This window comes from Pyrgilauda ruficollis, unplaced genomic scaffold (assembly GCF_017590135.1).
Source record: "Pyrgilauda ruficollis isolate IOZ18807 unplaced genomic scaffold, ASM1759013v1 scaffold47, whole genome shotgun sequence".
In the NCBI taxonomy this organism is placed as follows: Eukaryota; Metazoa; Chordata; class Aves; order Passeriformes; family Passeridae; genus Pyrgilauda; species Pyrgilauda ruficollis.
The window spans coordinates 5,382,332-5,402,757 of record NW_024526266.1 but is presented as its reverse complement, the minus strand read 5'-3'; the positions used below and the strand labels follow the sequence as shown (position 1 = coordinate 5,402,757).

The 20,426-nt window shown below is 43.0% G+C and overlaps 1 protein-coding gene across 1 annotated transcript in view; it reads right to left on the bottom strand.

The window, feature by feature from the left end:
* The window catches only part of TEDC1 (tubulin epsilon and delta complex 1), a 67,748-nt gene that overhangs the window by 27,968 nt on the left and 19,354 nt on the right, over positions 1-20,426 (bottom strand). Inside the window, exon 5 of the mRNA XM_041479079.1 lies at positions 14,950-15,048. Within this exon, the coding sequence (XP_041335013.1) occupies positions 14,950-15,048 (99 nt within the window). The remainder of the gene's footprint in view (positions 1-14,949; positions 15,049-20,426) is intronic.

Here is a 20,426-nt window from a genome sequence, read left to right as displayed (position 1 = left end):
AGTCAGACCCAAAAAAATGGTCTTTCAGCAATAAATTCTGTTTCTTGGCTCGGAGACAGAACACTGCTAATTCATCACTGTTCATATATGTCTGTAGACAGAAAACTTGCACTGGACTCCTGAGCCCTGCAAACCTCACCCAAATGCCAACATCTCTGGAGAATTACTCAAGGCTTGAGACAGGGTTGGCTTAGCAGGAAAACTTATATGGGGAAGCTACCTAGACTATTCAATAATTGTTTAATAGGGAATGGCTTTATTCAATGTGCAGTCAAGTAATCTGAATTCTAGTTCTGAATATCTCTCAAGCACAGGAGAGAAGCTAAGTGGAGAAGTCCATTCCAAAAAAATACAAAGAAAAGGGGTAAACATGCATGAAGATTATACCATTTATGGTACCAGAAGCAAACCATAACTGGGATTAAGGCTTTAGAGACCTAACCAAGCATCAGATGAAACAAAAAGAATTCAACATATCTTCTCCTCTACCAAGACAAAACTCCCTTAACTGAAAAAACCTGCAAACCTTGATGAATGAGAGCCCCGTAGCTGACAGGTTTTTAGGTTTAAATTTGGTTTAAAATGGCCCACACAACCCAAATTGAACTTTGGCATGGCTAAGTTTTGAGACCCGCCCCCCTTCACCAAAAGAAACTGAGCAAATCTCAGTATCACAACCACCTCAGGCTGGGACAAACAAACAACACTGTAGGTGGACACACTCAGTGCTCCCAGTTTCAGCTCCACATTGTGATTTTTCCAGAAGCAAAGCTGGTTTAAGACATTGCCACATATCCCTTGAAGGCTAAAACAAAAATAAATAGGCCTGAAAAATAGAAAGTCATGCTAGAGTAGTGTGAAATACAAGCAGCTGAAGAGCACAAACCTACAGAACACTAATTTCTCTGCCTGTGAAATACCACTGAAAGCCAAGACAGAGCAGGAGGAGCACTGCAGCTCAACCATCACGAGGCAGTGGATCTGAAAGGCTCCTGGAGAACAGAAGTGGATGAGAATATCTTCCAGCACCAGCTACGGATCCCATAGGGACCTTGACCAACACACCAGCAGGGACAGGAAAAGACCTCTGGCTCCAGAAAATGGTATTTCTGTGTCTGCTGAGCATCCTCTCTTTTGGAATTGTAATGCTGGGGGGGTGAGGGAGAGTTGTACTGTAAGGGAAAGCAGGACTTCAATCTTTTGCAGAAGACACAATACATAAAATACAAAACACAGCAGTTTTGGGTGCCGGAGTATAATTCCAGATGCCTGGATATGTGCAAAATCTCCAACACCTAAACCAAAATGTGTGACCTTTCCACACACCAACGCCAGTTTTATGCCACCACAGCTCAAACTCCAATTGAGCTATCTCAGAGAGCAGGAAATCAAACCACTAGTTAAAAACTTAAATGACAAAGACGATCATTATAAAACGTAACAGCTATTTGTGGAGGGATTCAGAAGACAGCTGTATAAAATGCAACTGAGAGAAAATGATATTTAAAACAAACAGAATGAGGCATTTGGCAGATAAAAATTGTATTACAGCTTTCACATTGCTAGGCAGTGAACTGGGATGTATTGATGACATTCATTTGCAGAGAAGCAGGTCAATGAAGGGACCACTTGGCATTTTCCCCATGGAAACGTATTAAAACGTGGAAAAAATACCAGGAAAAAGAAGCCTGAAGTTTTACACTTCAACAGCCAAGATCAATAATGTAAGAATGAAAAAGGTACATATTTTCTTCCCTAAACGTACCAATGATTTTGGGTGCCTAACCTGGCATCCCTAAAGAGCCAAATTTTCAGGCAGTACCAAGTACCTTTAGCTCAGTTAAAGCACATCCAGCAGATACCAAAAATCACAATTTACTTTAGAGAAATCTCAGCTAGAGGATTTCAAAGAAAAGCATCAAATTGTATCACAGTACTGCCTGACAGCTGTTATTATTGTACTGCCAACCAAAACCCCCATGCAGCTGATGTCAAAAAAAGACCATTATTCTTCTGCTTTTATTCAGACTGTTTCTGTACACAGAACAAAGCATTATCCATACTCATTTTTTTTTTCTTTCCTCCCCCCCATATACTTGCCCATTTCCCAGTATTTTTAACCGGCCACAGACATTAATTTAAAAATGTATTCAATATGTGGATGAGTGTAAGACTGCCACTTGATATGAGTACAGTTTCTCCCAGCCTAGTTCTTTGACAAGCTATCATAGACTGTTTGTGCATGCAGGTATTTTCACACATTTTAAAACGTGTTACTGACTAGAGAAACTACTAATTTAAAGTCTGCTACAGTTCCTCATGTCAATTAATTTATCTTGTTAGTCTCTTTCACATTCCTTTAAATTAAGCAACAAACTTTAAAAATAACCACAAATCCAAAATCTCTTGCAAAACATGAGTAACAGCTGATTTTATAACTTTATTTCCTTGGCTATTTAAAAAACCAAAAATACCTGCCAGTAGAGCTGAGTTAACATTATGGGCCAATTGCACAGAAAGTTTAATTTTACAAGGCTATAAAAACAGCTCTACCAGTCTCCTCACGATCTGAGCTGCATTCTCACATCCAGAAAAGCAGTACAGCTCAGTTCAGCTTTCCAGCAACAGTTCAGCTGTGGCCAAAGCCATTGCAATATATGAATTTAACTGTGGTCTGCTTCTTTAACGAGCAGTGAGGTAGGAGAGAGCAGTGGTCCTGTCCTGCTTGACTTTCTGGATGGGTTAAGTGCATTTTTGATTCAGAGGTGGATGCAGGACATCACAAGGCCCCAGTTAGGGATCACAACATCATCACAGTTCTGGGGCACTTCAGGATCAGCCTTCATCAACAGCTGTACTTTGGCATGAAAGAAGAGTGAGAAGCCTCTTTTCTGTCAGAAGCTGATAACTCATTTCTCTTTGGCATGGAAACAACAACAGGGTAGACTCCTCAAGCAGCTCTGCACTTTCTAGTGACTACTGTTAGCTTCTTGAATTAGGCACAATTCAAGAGATGAGTCAGGAGTTTTACAGCTCCTCACCCAAACTTTTTTTCCCCTGATATTTAATTTGCTCCTTCAGGGTCCAATACCCCAGATAACATCTACTAGGCTGCACCAGCAAGATCTTTTCTGACTCCATCACCAAAAGCTCTAAGCAAGTAAGGCACTCTCACTCTGAGTCTCCCCTGCCAGAAAGTCAAGAGGCAGCACAGCATGACCAGGGGATTTGGATGAGGATACAAGACACTCCTCTCACCACACCAGCTTCAGCTGGTCACTGCAGTTCCATCTTCAGCTTACAGGCATCAGGTATGATGCTGGTCCAACCTTTGCTGTAGCACTGTGGGACCACAGTGCCTGCCTGCCCTCCCTGTGCTGACCCAAAGCATCCCCTGAGCTGGACAGCTTGCTCTCCCCACTGGGTTTGCTAGCACTTCCACCAGGAAAAGAAAAAAAAAAATTGAATGACAAAATACCTCAGCCTTGTCTCTCCAGCTTATTAATTCCAGCTGCATTGTCTCAGGTGGAATTACATTATAGTATATCACTGTCATTGTCACTGTCACAGCATTCAAATTATGTTAAGTATGGCATAAAACAAGCAAAAGCACAGAAGCAGCAGTGAAGCTCAGTATCATTCCATCAGTTCTGCTGCTGGCAATCACAGCCACGTGCTCACACCAGTGCAGCATGGATATCCTGTGTTCCATGTGTTTCAGAGACACCTTCCTTTCTTGTGCTGGAGGAGTCTAACATATTGCTGCTGCATAGTCCAACAATTTATGGAGTCTGTGATAAACCATTGCATCGTTTTTCAAGGTCCAAGAACTCTATAAGCTTGGTCAGTAAAATGTGCTAAGCAGTAACTCATCCCCAAAAAAATGGTGATGACAACTACAGAACTGCAGCTCTATTAACTCCTTTCTTTTTCGTATGGGTAAGTTTAGCTGAAAGCAATATTAGTGACAAATTGCAGCCTGGGGAAATTTTCAGATCAAGGTAATAATGCTATGAGGTAGAATGATTTGCTTTAGTGTTGCTATATAATGCTGCCAGTTCACTCCAACTGGACACTAACTGCAGCCAGAGGCCACCTTGCTTAAAAAAATAACTTAAGAAATATTTTAGCACTAAACCTGTCTGGAGTAATAAAAAAACAACCCAGAGCATCCTTCCCAAGAAGGGGCACTGGGAAAGTGAAACTGGGTAAAAAGTTTAACAACTAAGTGATTCATGGCTGATGATAAGCTAGTGCTGCGAGTTGAAGGAGCTGGTTCCATGCCAGCACTGCTGAACCACACAGGTGGGAAGGAACCTCTGGAGGCCTCTAATCCAATCTCCTGCTCAAAGCAAGGTGCTCAGGGCTCTGCCCAGCAAGTGCTGAATACCAACACCACAGATGTCACCCCTTCTCCAGGATCTGGTTCCAGAGTTTGATCATTTCATGGCAATTTTTTCCTGTTTTACCCAGCCAGAATTTCTCAAGTTCCAACTTGTGCCTCCTGCCTCTTCTCCTGTCCCAGTGCACCTCTGAGAAGGGCTTGGTCCATGCTCCAGCTCTGACCACCTCAGAGGTCTTACTGGATTTGCTCCTGGTCCTTGGGCTGGGACAGGGACATCAAGCATTCAGGCTGGCAGGGATGGGCAGAGGGGCAGGATTCCTGCCTTGCCCTCCCAGGGATGGGCAGAGGGGCAGGATTCCTGCCTTGCCCTCCCAGGGATGGGCAGAGGGGCAGGATTCCTGCCTTGCCCTCCCAGGGATGGGCAGAGGGGCAGGATTCCTGCCTTGCCCTCCCAGGGATGGGCAGAGGGGCAGGATTCCTGCCTTGCCCTCCCAGCATTCCAGCTGACAGTGCTCAGGATGCAGTCAGCCTTTGCTGCCTGGGCACACTGCTGACTCCTGGGCAGCCCTCTGCCCCGCTGAGTCCCCAGCTACTGGTAAAGGGTACTGGACCACCAGCTGACCCCAGAGGGACACCACTAACAGCCAGACACTAATTTGAGCTCGGTGGCCCAAACAATTTCCCACTGCTCCCTTGTGCATCCCCCCTGTAACCGATTTGGCCATAAGGTTGTCGGGATTTTCCTTCAGCGATGCACAAACACAGGCACATTCTCTGTGCCTCCCTGCCTTCCTCAAAGCTCCTTAATGACATCCCTGCCTCCTCCTGGGATGGGACACTCCACACTGCTTTGAAAGAGAAGCAGCAGCAGGATCTGAGGGACTGCAGAGGTGGAAAGTGCCTGTCCCAGAGCAGGTGGAACTGAACCAGCTGGGAACAGCAGGCATCAGAGGAGCAGAAACCATCTGATACCACAGCCAGTTGCAGCGAAGGAGAATTGTTTTGATCATATTCACCTTTTGAGATTTAGAGCAGTTTAGCTCCTGCAGAGGCTTCTTTCTTCCTACAGCATGAGGAAGAGTCATTCATACATTTCTAGCCTCTCCACTCTCCCTCAATTAACTCTGCTTTCTCCTGTCAAGCCTGAACTTCCACTCTGACCTCCACCTACTCCATGGCTCTGGATACTGCCTGTCCATTTTCCAGACAGGATCTGGAAGCCAAGCCCCCCTGCTTCTGGAGGGTGACTAAAACCTCCAGCAGCAGCACCACAGGGATGAACAGGGAAGTTGGGAGAGAATTCCTCACCCAAGACAACTGGCCCACTGCCTGCCCCGAGAGGAGACTACACAAAGTGTTCAAAGGCGAGTCATTTGTATTAAATGTTTTTTCACCTTACCTTCTAAAATCGACTTCAGCCTGCCTTAGAAACAACCAATATACATTATCTCACACAATCTGACTGCTCTTGCTTCCACAGTGCACAGCAGGGCAGAGATTTCCAAGATTTCCCTTTCTTAGGAAGGATCAGGCACTTGGCTACTAGCAGACACTGTCTAGAAGCAGCTTTGAAGCCATTTGACCTTGGTAATTCTTCCTGAATTTACACGGATGACAAGGGTGGAATCTGTTCTGCCTCAGTTTTGCAAATGAGTACCTGGATTCCAAGAGGTTTTAATAACTGCTACAGCAAACCATGTTTTATGTGAAAAATGTCAGGAAACGAACTGAAAACCATTTGTCTACAGCACTTTGGAAGGAAAATGACATGGCAGCCTACCCTCTCCTCCTGTAAAGTGAATCATTCAAAAAGGCAGGAATAATATTCTTTGTTCCTGCCATGTAGCACAGGGTGGGCAGCACATGCTGTCACTGACAGCTCCTTTGCTTTCTTAGCACTTACTACTGCCTTGCAATGAAATGTGAGGAAGAAAATTACAGCTGAATTGCCCAGCATTCTTTGGATTTCTGCTTTAAATTGTTTTCTCAGTAGCCACTCTCCCATTCTACAGGAAATACATAACAACCACCAAATCACCTCTTTTGTAAGTCAGCACCCACTGCTGCTCCAGGAAGGGAGGGGAAGGGGTTCCCAGGCACACAGGCAGAAGGAACAAAATCCACCAGAGCTTTTTCCAATCCTAACCACCTTCAGTGTACCAAGCTTCAAACCAACAGAGCCTTCCCACAGAAAAGGAACAAGTAATAACTATTCTGAATTTTAAAGATGATCGAGGCAGTCCCACTAGGAAGACACAACACTTAAAGGGATTGTGTTGAGCATCTTCACATGTATCTAAACATGGATTTCCAACAGAACTCACCCTCCCTGGGGGCTCTGGAACTCCACCCATCCCAGCACAGCACCACAGCAGCCACTCTGCTGACATGACACCACCAAAACACCAGAGACAGCTAGAGAGAAAGAATAAACCTTTCAACCAACCCAGGGAGGTTTAAAGCCCGTTCTTGCTCCACCATTCATCTGAGTGATGGCAGGGCACCAAGGGGAAAGCAGCAGCCCAAGAGTCACGGCAGGGTCAGAAGGTCAGCTCAGAAAAGGGCCACCTACACACCTGACCCTGCTCATCAAGGGTATACTTCATTGTAGCCTGCAGGTGACCTTCATATTAAACCCATCCTCACAACCTCCTTTGAACAACCACCATCACTCTGGATCATTCAGCCCCCTCAAGCTTTCTTGTGTGAGCCTCCAGGCCTCCTGCATTTAGGTGCTGGAGCCCCATATATAATGCAATACATCATCAGATCTGCTCTCCTCTGCAATATTAATGCCAGCTCCCATGTTATTTCTCACCAGCCTGACTACCATGCATGTAAAATGTTTAAACTAACTGTTGTTGGAAGAGCAACACAAAACATTAAGTCATTTAACAGGGGGGAAAAAAGCATTGCCTTTCACTGGCAGTGCTGTTCAGACCACATGGCAGGAAGCGTGTTTTACACCTTTAATGCACAGCCCAGCAGGATAAATGCTAAAGTTGGAAACTGTAGCATTCAAAGTTTAAAAGTGCCAGAATTCAAGCAGCCTGAGCAACACTAATTTGACCCTCCCATGTGTATAAGGTCTAGCATTATGCAACCAAAATGTTTCCCTTCATAATCTGTCTCACCAAGGGCAAAGACTGGCTGGTGCTCAGTCCACATGCCATTCCTTTTCCTTTCAAATGGCATATTATTCTGTTTGCTCTTCAGAGGGAAACCATAGCCTTATTTGTCACACATCATTCAAATCCCATTCTAAAGGCAGAATTTTTATCTTGAAGATAAACAAGTTATCTTCCCTAATGACCCATGTGAGACAAGATAATAGCATTGCTGCCAGGCTGCAAATGGGAAATGAAAACAAGGAGATGTAAGTAAAACGCTTCCATTGCTTTTGGATGCCTTAACTGAGACTTCTAAGACGTGATTTTCAGGAAATTTAGAAGTTACTATAAAGCACTTCATGGGCACATCTACCCAGCACAGCTCAACAACTTGCAGCCCTGTGCACAGCCCTCCATGGAAAGATTAGTTTAGGTAACTTACTGAGAGTAACTTGAGAATCCAAAGGCACAGAAGGCTGTGTGTGGCAGCACTCCAGGACAAAGGACAACTGCCTCAGCTGCTAAGACTTCCTTCCTCTCCCAATGGTTCTCCCACCCTTCTTCACCTTCATCAACCCCCTTCTTCAGCACAGCTGTGATCCACAAACAAGGCATTTATCTTGCCCTCTGAATGACACCATGGCTCCTAACAAACACATCCTACACTCCAAGTGTGCTCCCCTTCAGATTACTGATAACTTTGATGTTTTTAGAAAGACACTTTTGAAAACTCCTGCAGCATCAGGAGGTGGAACACTCAGAGCATCACTGGAGGGGGATGACATTTCCTGCAAGAGGGTGACTTCTCAGACTCCCACAAGGAGCAAGACAGTGATCCAAGTCTTCAGACAGATCTTCCCCATTCACAAAGCAGCATCAAGGGTCATTTCCCTGTCCTAATTTTCCTCTCCAGTCTTGGTCTTCCTGTTTATATTCAGCCCCTTATGCCTCACTCTGTTTCTTTTCACCCCTATCATCTGAATTCTTTCACATCAGAGCTACCCTGCTTCCAAAATGCCACATCCAGGCTTCTTGTCCACGTGCCTCTCCCAGCTCCTGACTTCACTGGACAAGGGCCAGAGCAAAAAGGTTCTTCATTCTCCATCCTATCCCTTCCCAGAGTCCTGCTCCAGCTCCCAACACAGTCCACATTCCCTGTGTTCTTCAATGAATAATGTTGGAATGGCTTAGTAAAAGCAAGTTAGAGACAGGAAGAGAGGAAAATACTTTAAAAGGACAAAGCATTTGCTATTTTTATTCCAAGTGTCATGGTGAGCATAATTATGCAAATTCAAAAAACTTGTCATAATCGACCTTTTCAAAACATGTGTGTCCATGGGCCTAACATACAATTCTTTGGTGAACCTTGAAATTTATTAAAGGTCAGCAGCTCTAAAACTTAATTTCATTTAATCATTGAAGAACTTATTTAACATGCAGCCATCACTAATCATCAAGGAAAAACAAACTTGCTTAGAAATAGGTAAAAATTTTGATGCATTAGGCCAGCAAAATCTGTATCTTTAAAAAACTGTAAAAGAAAATTTTTAAAATGTTCTTGCTACAGAACCTAGCAGTTTAGTTGTTCTGAAAATTTAACAATGCCAAAATCCAAGGGTTCAGGTCCATCTGAAGCCCTGGAAGATCTGGTAAACAGTCAGAAGTCATCAGTACCGATTCAAACCAAGTTAATTCCAGCAGTGTGTAGAGTAAGTCTAAAATCTCACTGTGTTTAGATTCTCCAGGGCTTGGCTGTCTCTTCTGAGCTACTGCTCCAAGAACTGTCACAGATCTTTGTGCTCCTTTGGGGAAAACTGTTCTCCACCTTTAGAATCTCATTTGCAGCAACAGTGTCTGCCCACTTCAAAACTGGTTCTTTGTGAGAAAAGCTCACACAGACCCTGGCACAACTCCTAGTAAATGAAACTCCATGAAGATTTCTGAGACATCAGGACTGGCCAAGGAGGGATTTTGGACAGAATAGGCACAAAAAGAAAACCAAAACAGGAAAACCCCACGTTTTCACAAACACTCACAAGCCCCAGTACAGCTACTCTTATGCTATATTATTTTTTATGCAGGAGCCAACTGAGAAATTTCAAGTATTCTTTTGTTTTTTCAGGAAAGTAAAACGCAATTTTACTTTACAAATAGGCAAAGCTGCCCTTAATTAGACCAGGAGCTACAACATAAAATACTGATCCCATTCAAGGACAGAAATGGCAGAACTATGGCTTTTACCAAGGGAATGAAACAATAAACACAATAAACAGCTGAGGGCCAGACCAAACAGAATTAGTTGCCAGAGCACCACAGAAGATCATGAATCTATGACAATTTATACCAGTGAAGGCAGCTTGTCCTTGAAGCTCAAGGACATTTTTTTCACTAAACACCAAAACTTTTTTCTGGAATTTACATGCTCTCATTTCCTGACTTAAATTTTCTGCCCAGCAGCAACACGGTCTACAGGATGAACGTCACTTTTTCCCATTGGTATCTACACTCTGAGAGATGTGTTGCTTGAACTGCTTCTTGTACAACAGATGGAAGGACATTCTAAAATATCAGATGGCTCCCTAACAGGCTCTTTGAAATTCAAATAAGGTTACATATCCTTCACCTCACCATACAAGACCACAAGAGGGTTGATTACAGAAATACTGGCACAGGTCTGTGTCAAATCAATAACGTGACACGGTGTCAAGCTTATCAGAGTTTAACTGTTTCTTTTCATTTGGCACCTGCCTGCAGTGCCTGTCACCACCAGGAACATTCCAGGAAGGCCCAAGCAGCCAACACAAGGACACCAAATATAGCCTGGGACACAGCAGCTGGAACTGTCCTGCCACAGTTATTCCATTTTCATCCAAGGGGGTGAACAGCCTGGGATCCATTTCTGGAGATAATGCAGTAGCACAGTGATTATTCAGCAGCCAGACAAATACCTTGTGTTAGCTGACAGACCTGACTTTGGCAGCTCTGCCCCACACACGTTCCAGGAGGTGGTGCTGTCCTTTGGATGCACTGAAATCACTGGTTTGTCTTGGCAGAGAAGAACTTCAGCAGGTAAGAGGCACTTTATGCAAGTGCACGAGCCCATGACACCAACTGAAGACTCAACTTTTTCATGAAAAAGCAACTGTTAAATGCACATTCAACATTTCTGAGAATCCAAGACTGTCAGCTCCTAGTGCTTCCAATGTGAATGCACTTGCTCTGGAAAGAACAGCAGCTCACTAGCTTTGCATGAATTCAAACCACAGGCTATTACTCACAGAGAATAAACCTGCTGTGTCACCCATCTGTAACAGCCATCTGGGACAGATGTTTCAAATGGAAACTGCCACAAGATTTAGGGTTCACTGACAACCTACCCTATATCTTGATCAGTTATCCCTCAAATGACCCAATAAGAAATTATGGATCCCACCTGACTGAAGGAAGCAATACAGATACTGCACACTGGTGTCCTTCCTGATAAATCAACAGCCCAGAAAGCAGATCAGCGCTGTGCCTGCACATCCTACCCCATCCCACCCAATCCCTGCTGCTTGGAGAGCTAAGCTCACTTGAATCTTTTATGGGCATGGAATTGACCATACATTATGTATGCACAGTCAGACAGACTATTTGTTTGCTCCCATTTACTTGCTACCAAGAACCTTAGCTTCTTATGCCAAATAAATCACCTTTAAAACATGTTAATGATCAACAAACATAAACATTCTTCATAAAATTCTGAAACAAAATTATTAGCTATTCACATCCAAGTTCTATAAATTTCACTGCATGTCCATCTGGCAGACATCTGCAATATTTATTTGCTGTCACACTCAGTAAATTGATTTACTGGCATTTAAAGGTGTCATCTTTACTCATTACAATTTCAGTGATCACTCCAGCACTGCCAGCATTGCACCAATGACCTGGGTTTCAACTTTTAATCTCTCCTAAGATTGAATTCCACATACAAAGCAGTACATGAAGAGACAGAGGAAACTGAAGGACTAAGGTGCTTTGATTTAAAGTTCATTGATCTCTATAAAGTAACAATATGGTGAGAAAGTTAATTTAATGACTCAAGTGCAACATGAACTTTTCTGAGCCCAAGGTAAACTTACACTGCTGTGCAGAATTAAGATAGGTGGACTTGGTGGACATGGAAGAGGAATGAGACCACATCCTTGGAAAGGATTACTGCCCTGGAATGTTTGGGACAGATGTGGCTTACCCTGAGCCACATCACCTGCATGCTCTCCCAGGTGTGCTTCCCAGCTATATCAGCTGCAGTGCCAGAGACCAGAACTCCATTCCTGCCCTGGAGACACTTCAGGCTGGCAAACAGCAGCAGCCCCCTGCCTCACCCCAGCTGCTGGGGAGAACCATTTAAACACAAGCAGTACCCATCAGCCTGGAAAATGCATCAGAACACAAGAGACTCAGGGTGCTCTGGACTATATTCTAGGACAGCAAGTGATAAAGTGCAAGAGATTTCCACAAGAAGATGCAATGACCCCCCCTAGTTTCTGTGCTCCAGCACGGGCTCAGGCAAACAGCTCCAGAACCATCCCCACTGACCAAAGAACTTCTGTGCTTCCACTGGAAACTGAGCTCCAGCTGAAATAACACCACCTCCCCTCCTCTGGCAGCCCCAGGCAGCACAGGAACCAAACACTGCAGTGACCTGCAGCTCACAGCCACACACATACACATAACCACAGCCAAACCGCAGCAGAAGTTGGAGTTTTGATCGTGCCTCACTAGAGAAAAACATAATTAAAACCATTAGGTTTGGAAAACTTCCAGCCCTATGAATCTGACAAAGACTTTTATGATGATAGAGGAATAATAATGTCCAGTAAAATCCCTGTACATAAAAAGCACTAAAAGTGTTTTACAGTCAAAAATCCAAGGAAAGAACATTTTAAATAAGTTAATATGCATCTTCCATAGAAAAGGAGCAGCGTGACTTTTACATTTCATAAAGTGAAGCTTGACTTCACAGCTATCTGTACCCTATCACACTTTTCCTGTCAGACTAAACATCTCTTGTTTTGATGCAAACAGAGCAACTTCTCTGGCAGGGTATTTTTGATTAAAATGAACTTGAGGCTTAAAAAAGAAGAGCCCAAGTCCCTTCTGTGACAGCAAATTTCTGATGCTGCAATCCACTTTGCACTGCTGGGCTTTCAAGGATGCCCAGGATGAGAAGGAATTCACAACCCCCTCCACCAAGAGGGGTGCATTACAGTAAAGCATATTGACATGCTTGCTCTTTTTATTCATCCATGCAGCAGGTTCCTAATGTTACCTTACTTGAGGTGACATTAAGAGAAATATCTCATTTACTTGAAAAGAAAAAAAAACAATTTCACAGTTTTTGGAGAAAACATTTGGCAGAGTGCTGCCATCTGCACCAATATTTGAAAACCAAGCCATTCAAACACTCATAATTTACTTAATCTTAGCAAGATATTGGAAAATTAGAGGCTTTTTATTACATTTTCGAACCAAAGCAGCATCACTTTGCATATGGAGTATTAGATCCATCTGGAAAAGTGACACTCAAAACAACAATGCCTTTTCAAGCCCATACCACCTTGCTGTACCAGGCTCTTCATACATACTGAGCATATGACTTCCAGAAGCTGCTTTTGGGAAACAAGGGTAAGGGGAGACAAAATCTACTAACAATGTTCAAATGGTGACCATAACAATTATAAGGCTCTCAAAAGCATCCATACTCAAGTGTTGTGATGACTTCCTGCAATTTCTCCTGTTTATTTTAAAATCAGGCTCAAGGGAGCAGCTTAGAACACCTTTCTTGAATAGGTTTGAGAGCTTCAAGAGATTAAGAACTTCACAGCTGATTATACTGACAAATAATTCCAATTTTGGATCAGTCCGAGCAGTAGGCAACATAAGAAAGGAATTTCCAACACATGCACTGGAGCTGAAGCCTGTTTGGGACTGCACCTCTCAGAGCCCAGAAACTGGAGACAGACTGTGGCCACTTGTAGTTTATTTAAAGAAAACATCTTCGGTCACCCTGCCTCTCAGTCATCACCCTGGTTTTGTTTCACATATTTGCTGTTTAAGCCTGGAAAGGTGGAATGAAGACTTTGTTCATTTTAATTAAACAACACAGCTGCCCACTAAAGCATCTTAACTGCAGCACTCAACCACATTGCTTACAACACAGAAAAACTCCATCCATTTTATCCTGAGCCTCTCCTGAACAGAACACCTGGTGCAGGCATCCAGGAAAGGGAGCAGAATGCAAGTAAAAACTCCTGGAATAATTCATTACCAAAGCAGTCAAAACCAAATACCAAGAGCACCATTAAGCTTTATTGCAACAGATCAGTGACACACTCAGGGTAAGGCTTTGGGGAAAAAGGTCATTGCAAAGTCCCTCTGCAGAGCCTGGAAGTTTCTAATAGCAACCTGCCAGAACTTACAGGCATTTGCTAAGATCTGGAAGAGTACAGACTTCAGAGCAAGGTGCTGCTGTGTGTTCTGAGCTGCTGAGCCAACCACAGGAGGGGCACTGTGAAGTACAAGTGAAAAAGAAATCTCAAGCTGACTTAAGGCCATTTGCTCCAGAAAAACAGTAGTTTTCCAGGAAAATGTTCAAAACAGATGAATCTTACCAAGAGGCTGAACTGTTCATCCAAGAAATATTCAGCAATGAAAGATTAACGTGCACTTTACTTTAGGGGCTTTGAATATAAAACTATCCTCCCACCTTCAAATCTACTTTCCTGAATTTCTTTGTGCGGAATATTTACAATGTCCACTTTCATTCTTAAGCAAACAGCAGAAAGAATATCTTCTTTGAGCAAACAGGTTTGGACAGACTGCAGAAATTTGCCAAATATTGATTTTGTTAGGGGCGAGTTTGAAATTTCCATCTTGTTTCAGTCTCACACTGAATGAACTTTTAGAAAGTGATTTTTTTAAAACAAATGTATTATACTGCATTAAAAGAAGTGAATTAAACTACTTCAGATAATGAACTGAAACACCTATGGTAATTGAGTAATTGAGAGCAGTAGGAATTTATCCTTTGGGGTAAAACAGTAGACTGGGAAAAATGATGTTTTCCTAAGAGGTTCTGTCTTGCTCAGGCAGGGCCACAGGCAGACACTGTGCCTGACTAGTCCAGATGTGGTTACTGGCAGGATACAACAGCAGGTCAGCCAACTTACCTGGAGTGTTTTATTCTACAAGCCTTTTCTCCAGTGGCACTTTCAGTCAGGTCTCTTCCCACTTCCTGTCTATCAGGTTTTATCAAACTTACCCTGATACCTTTGGGCTTACGTTCTATCAAACCAAATTTGGTGAATACAAATAAGTGAAGAAACTGAAAATTCAATATGTAAGCCCTTATTTCTGCTGGAAACTAAGTTTAAATGTTATAAGGAATGCAGTCTTCACAATGTTTGTGTAAAGCATACTGAGCATCCAAGAACTAAGGAGAAGCATTACCTGCTTGTAGTTCTCTGGCTGTCTAATGAGATCTGTTTCTGTGACAGAGAAATGTCCGAGGTTCTGGTCCATGTGGGAGCCACTTGTGAATAAATGGATCTGGAACAGATTGATTTAAAGATATTTGTCAGAGCAAGGAGCAGATCATTAAGATCATTAAGTGCCACCCAACAGCTGCAGGGGCTGGCAGGGTGACGTGACCAGTGCTCACAAAGCCTTCCCCATGGACATGGACAAGAGTGAGTGCTACCACCAACACAACAGCCAGAATGGAAAAGAAGGAGTAGGCACCACAACCACCTCACAAAATGGTCCATCTGGTAGCACTGCCAGAACCATGTGCAGGAATTGCAACCACTGCTGCCACAGGAAAACTGAAGGTTTCTCTCTTCATCCTGTCTTGAAGTCTTTTTCCTTACAGTACACACGGCTGGGTGCATGGCATGAAAGGAGAAACCATTTACACAGACAGCAGCAGTCTTAACTGAGCTAAAGTATACTCTCAGAATGATTTTTATTTCTTTCTTTTAAGTAGAAAATGCTACCTAGTTACAGTAAGGTTCTCTTTTGCTGCTCTATACTGTTGGCTTTTGCTTACCAAGACCTTGTCCCAGCTGCGCTGGTGATAGTATCATCAATTACTTGATGAAGAAGCTTCCCAAGTTAGTCAAGGGAACAATAAAAAGCAATTCCTCCTATTCACAGCTGATCCCTTTGTAACTGTAATAACTGCAGCTGCCAAACAAGATAGCAGTGCACATTTGTCAGACAATCACTCATATTTCATTAATATTTCTGCCAGAAGACAGAGAATGTTTCCTGCTTTTCTTCCTTTATTCTAATACGAACTTTATCACACACTTGGGTATTGACAACTATTTTAAAGTTGACAGGCACTGGGTAATTATCAACCTTTCCATGAAACTTCAGAATATTTTAGTGTTCCTTTCCCAAAACTCGATGCTGGTGACAACCATCTGTCACATGTGCAGAGCTATGTGAGTTTAAAAATAAAAGAGCACCTCCCCACACAATGTTCTTCCTTTCCACTGCCACTCCTCTCTCTCCCTGCTGCATTCTTGTGTAACTCTGCCTGCCAAACCTTTGGGCCCCCAGCCCCAGCAGGGAATTTCAGCCCTTCTCCAAGGCAGGTGGCAGCAGCATCCCTGGGTAAAACCCAAAACAAATAGAGTAAAGCTGTAACAAGAGAGGAATAAGGTGCTCCCCTGAGACCACACTGGATGGATACTGAAATAATCCAGTATTTATATTTTTGCTATCTTTTACTGATGGCTAACAGAAGATAAAAAAGGCTTAAAGAGGGAAAGCACCAAAGCAGAAGTAGCAGGTGAGAGGGTGAGAGGCAGAACATGCCCAGCTGCTGCTCCTTGGCACTGGAACACCCTGAGGTGGAGGCAGCTCCGATTTAACCTCACACTAACCTCTGCAAGAGAGCACAGGCACAGCCCCCACACTCAGCACCACTTCTGGGGAGTTCAGCACCAGCTCCTAAATGCCCTCGAGCTCACTCAAGCTGCTCTCCCTGCAGGGTGCCTAATTCACCTAGAGAAAATGAAAAGGGGGCTTGCTTATGGGTCACATCACTCTCATTCCACATGAGAGGAAAAAATCCTACTGCACTAAAGAATGTGCTTCTGAGATCTAACGGCAAATTCACCTTAGGGGGAAAAGCGAAGATTTTCAAACCAAATAGAAAAAAAAAAAAAAAAAAAAAAAAAAAAAAAAAAAAAAAAAAAAAAAAAAATAAACAAGGTAGCAATTCCCAGAGCAACGTGGTAGATTTTTCATGTCAAGATACAGATGCATCTAACAATTGCAGTTTAGCTCACTCATAAATTACTGACAATGAGGTAATTACCCAGCACCAGTCCCTGCCCTCTATTATTCAGAGATCAAGACTTTGTCCTTGTCCCTTTACTATTACTACCTCAGATACATAGATACAACCCATCCAATCTGCTGCACTACATCTTATTTTATATTGTTATCAGATAAATTATTTTATGTTGTTAACATCTTAGAGGGGGCACAAGAATCTCTATTCATAGGTGGTAATTCCCAGTGCTGCTCTGCATTCTTACTGACAATACAACTCTTGCTCTTAGTTTCCAAGCATATTGAAACCATTTTTTGTTGCTTTACCATGATCTGATAATTCCAGTTATGTTTAAAAACTCTTCTTCTTCTATCATTGAGAATTCCATTTAACATCATTTTACTCTTACTAACCGATATGCACAACCCATAATCAGATATCCACCTCCTTAAAAGAAAAAAATCATCTCTGAGCCTGATCTAACCCTCCACTACTTCAGGATGGAAAATAACCCCAGGATATCCATCAGTTTTGCAGAAATTCACCTGTTCCTCTGTTTTTTATAACATGCCAACTGTGGCACAGTGCATTTAATAGAGCCCCCCAAAAATGAAAGCTTTAAACTACACAGGTTCCTTCCTGTTTTGCTGAAACCATGCAAGGCTTCTTATTCACATTTTTTAAGGCAAAATGGTAACTCAAAGACTAAATAAAAACAACTGCTCTCTCCTATGAATTCAAGAGGGATCAAAACCCAGGCAGACAGACTCTTCTGGCATTTGATAGAAAGAAGAAGAAAGGGAACAGAAGGAACCAAGAGACGTGCCTTAACACAGTAATTTATTCTCCACGTTCCCATGTATTTGAAGGCACAGCAGGTAAATATGTACCACTGAGAATTTCGAGGGAATTAGAATGGTATTACTACATTATACTTTCAAAGCAAGCCAACCTGTCCATGTTGAGAAGCCATTAAAATGTTATTCAACAGCTCATTGCCTCAGGCTGCAAAGTTCCTCAGAAACAGAGAGGTGAAGAGTTCCCTCAGGAAGTCTTCCTCCTACAGCAGGACATGTGTGCTTCCGTGAGCTTCAACATGCCTTCTGGGAGCTGAAGTCACTGAACAGCAGCTCCTCAGAGCTCCCAGCAAGGAGGAATAGCCAGGCAGGCCACCTAACAAGCAATTCCCAGCACAGGAGCAGCTGCAGCTCCAGGGGGCTTTCCTCTCTTGGGGACTGCAGAACTTCAGCCCATCAACCTCAGGTGGCTGCAGGCAGGATGGAGTAGACAGAGGACACAACAATATTCCTACTAAAAGGTACAGAGTGGAAGGAAGAGCAGTCATCTTCTGAGTAAGAACATTTTTTCCAACTGTGTTGTGTTTTTCTCAGAAAGGCCCAAATAGAGAAAATGGCATTTCAGAGCCTGTGTGAGTCACAGAATGAAATCTGCAGAAGTGTCGCCACCAGTTGACAAAAATTATAGCTCCAGATGAGCACTAAATAAGATTGTTCCACAGCTGAGACACATAACCTGGTACCTTATTAAACAGAGAGAATAAAAGCCATAATTATCATTTTGTAGAGAAAGCCCTCTGTAAATCTGCCAACATAATTAAAAAACATAACACTCATTAGCCTTTGGCATACCGTGTTTGTGGTTTATTAGAGGAAAGCAGCAGCTCATATAGAGGTCATACTGGGTCAGTTCAGTCTTCTAACACATAGAATAGTTTAAAAGTTTTGAAATTAATGCAGTAGTAAAAGCAATTTCTCTAGAAAGAGTCAGGAAATATCAATTATTGTTTATACAGCTGTTAAATTGTGCAAGTATGTTATATTTTGTGTTACCCTAAAAGCTAACATTAATGTGGCACTGTAATGACGTCCTTCCAAAGTTACATTTATCTTTCTATTCTCCTGCTTTTAATTCAAACTAAAATATAAACCAGAGAACTGCATTTTATTACAGCTCTGAACAGAACTCCCACAGCTGCACACATAATACCAGTGTGGGCTCACATGTGGAGGAGCTGGGCTCAGTTCCATCCTCCTGGGTGCACCCCCACGGTGGCAGCCCTGATTGTGACAGTCACCACCAGCACCACTGCTGCCTTCAGCTGCACCCAGCAATGACTGCTGGAGAAGGCAGTAATGACAGCTTTGGGAAACTGGATGAACAGAGACACAATTCTCCCTCCTGCCTATTCCTCCAGATTCTGGAAATCGTGGTCCTCCAGGGACCTGCAGCATAACTAACCTGCTGACAGCTCCTGTAGTTGTCTGACTGTCCTAACTGTAGCACACATTTTGCCTTAGATAGCCAGAAAGGGGGAAAAAAAAGTCCAAGTTTATTTCAAAGTACAACTCCCACAGGAGGGTCATCATCTCTCATCTCCCCTGCCAACAAGTTTTTAGCATGTTGCCCCATCAGCACATCTCTTCATTACCTCAGAGCCTCATTTGGACCGCTGAGAATATCTCTGTTTGTACTCCAGCCCTAGGTCTGACCTGCTCTTAATTCTTCCTCGGCCTCATTAACTGCAAGCTGAGGCACTGGAGCTGCCTAATGATTTGTTACTGTCAAGTCTCACATAAATCAGGGCACTGATGATGAGTTATGGAGGCACTTGCCTCACCTACTAGAAAAGCCAGCATACCTTAAATAGAGGTAGTTTATCAGGGGGAGAAGATGCCAATCATTTCACGTGAGATTCACCTCTCCCAGCCCCACCACATCTGTGATCACAGTGCAGAAAGCCAGGACTGCACTCAGAGGGAATTGCCACCTTTGCTCCCAGACCAGGGCAGCCCATCAGCAGTGGTCAGAGAGAAGCAAAAGGTTATTTTGGATGCTGCACACACAGCACTAGGGCTGTCCATCAGACACCTGCCCTAGCAATCAGTTCATGGAAAGAACAAAATGTAACCTCATTAAAGTTTTTAGCACTGCTCTGTCAGACACAGGATTAAAACCCAGAAAGCATCTTCATTCAAAGGTGAAGATGGTTCTGACAACTTTTTGATGTGTACTTTGGAAAGAAATTTCCCCAAACTGTTTTTAGTCTCAAAAAAAGGTTTTCTGTGAAGGTTTTGAGTACAGTAATAGCTCACTCCATTTAAGTTATTTAAAGATATATAAATGGAGAAAGGGGACCTAGGGAAAGCAATACATACTAACTTTTAGGACTATCTTAAGAACTGCATTTTTTCATTTGTTTCTGGAGTCACCACCACTTTGGGACTGAAGGCTGGTTCCATCCTAAACAGATATAATGCTCCCAGATATCTGTGATTAAACATGCATCTAAACACTCATAAATGGGAAGAGAACTGGAACCTTAGCAGTGTAGGGACCATTACTGATTCCTGATTTAAAAGCAGGTAAATTTTCAGTTCTGCTGAGATGTCCCCTAGTACCTTGGAGAGAGATTTTGCATTTTATTTTGCTATTACTTTCAATATTTATGCTTAACATTTTGAATCCACATTTCCAGTGAACTTATAGTTCTGCATTGCTACTTCTTGTCTGGGGAGCCAGAATGCTCTGTCTTGTTTCTACCAGGAATTTTCTGAGAAAAACAGCAGCAGCCTGTGGTTGCAGAAGTGACTGATGTGCCAACCTGCAAAAGAGACTTTTA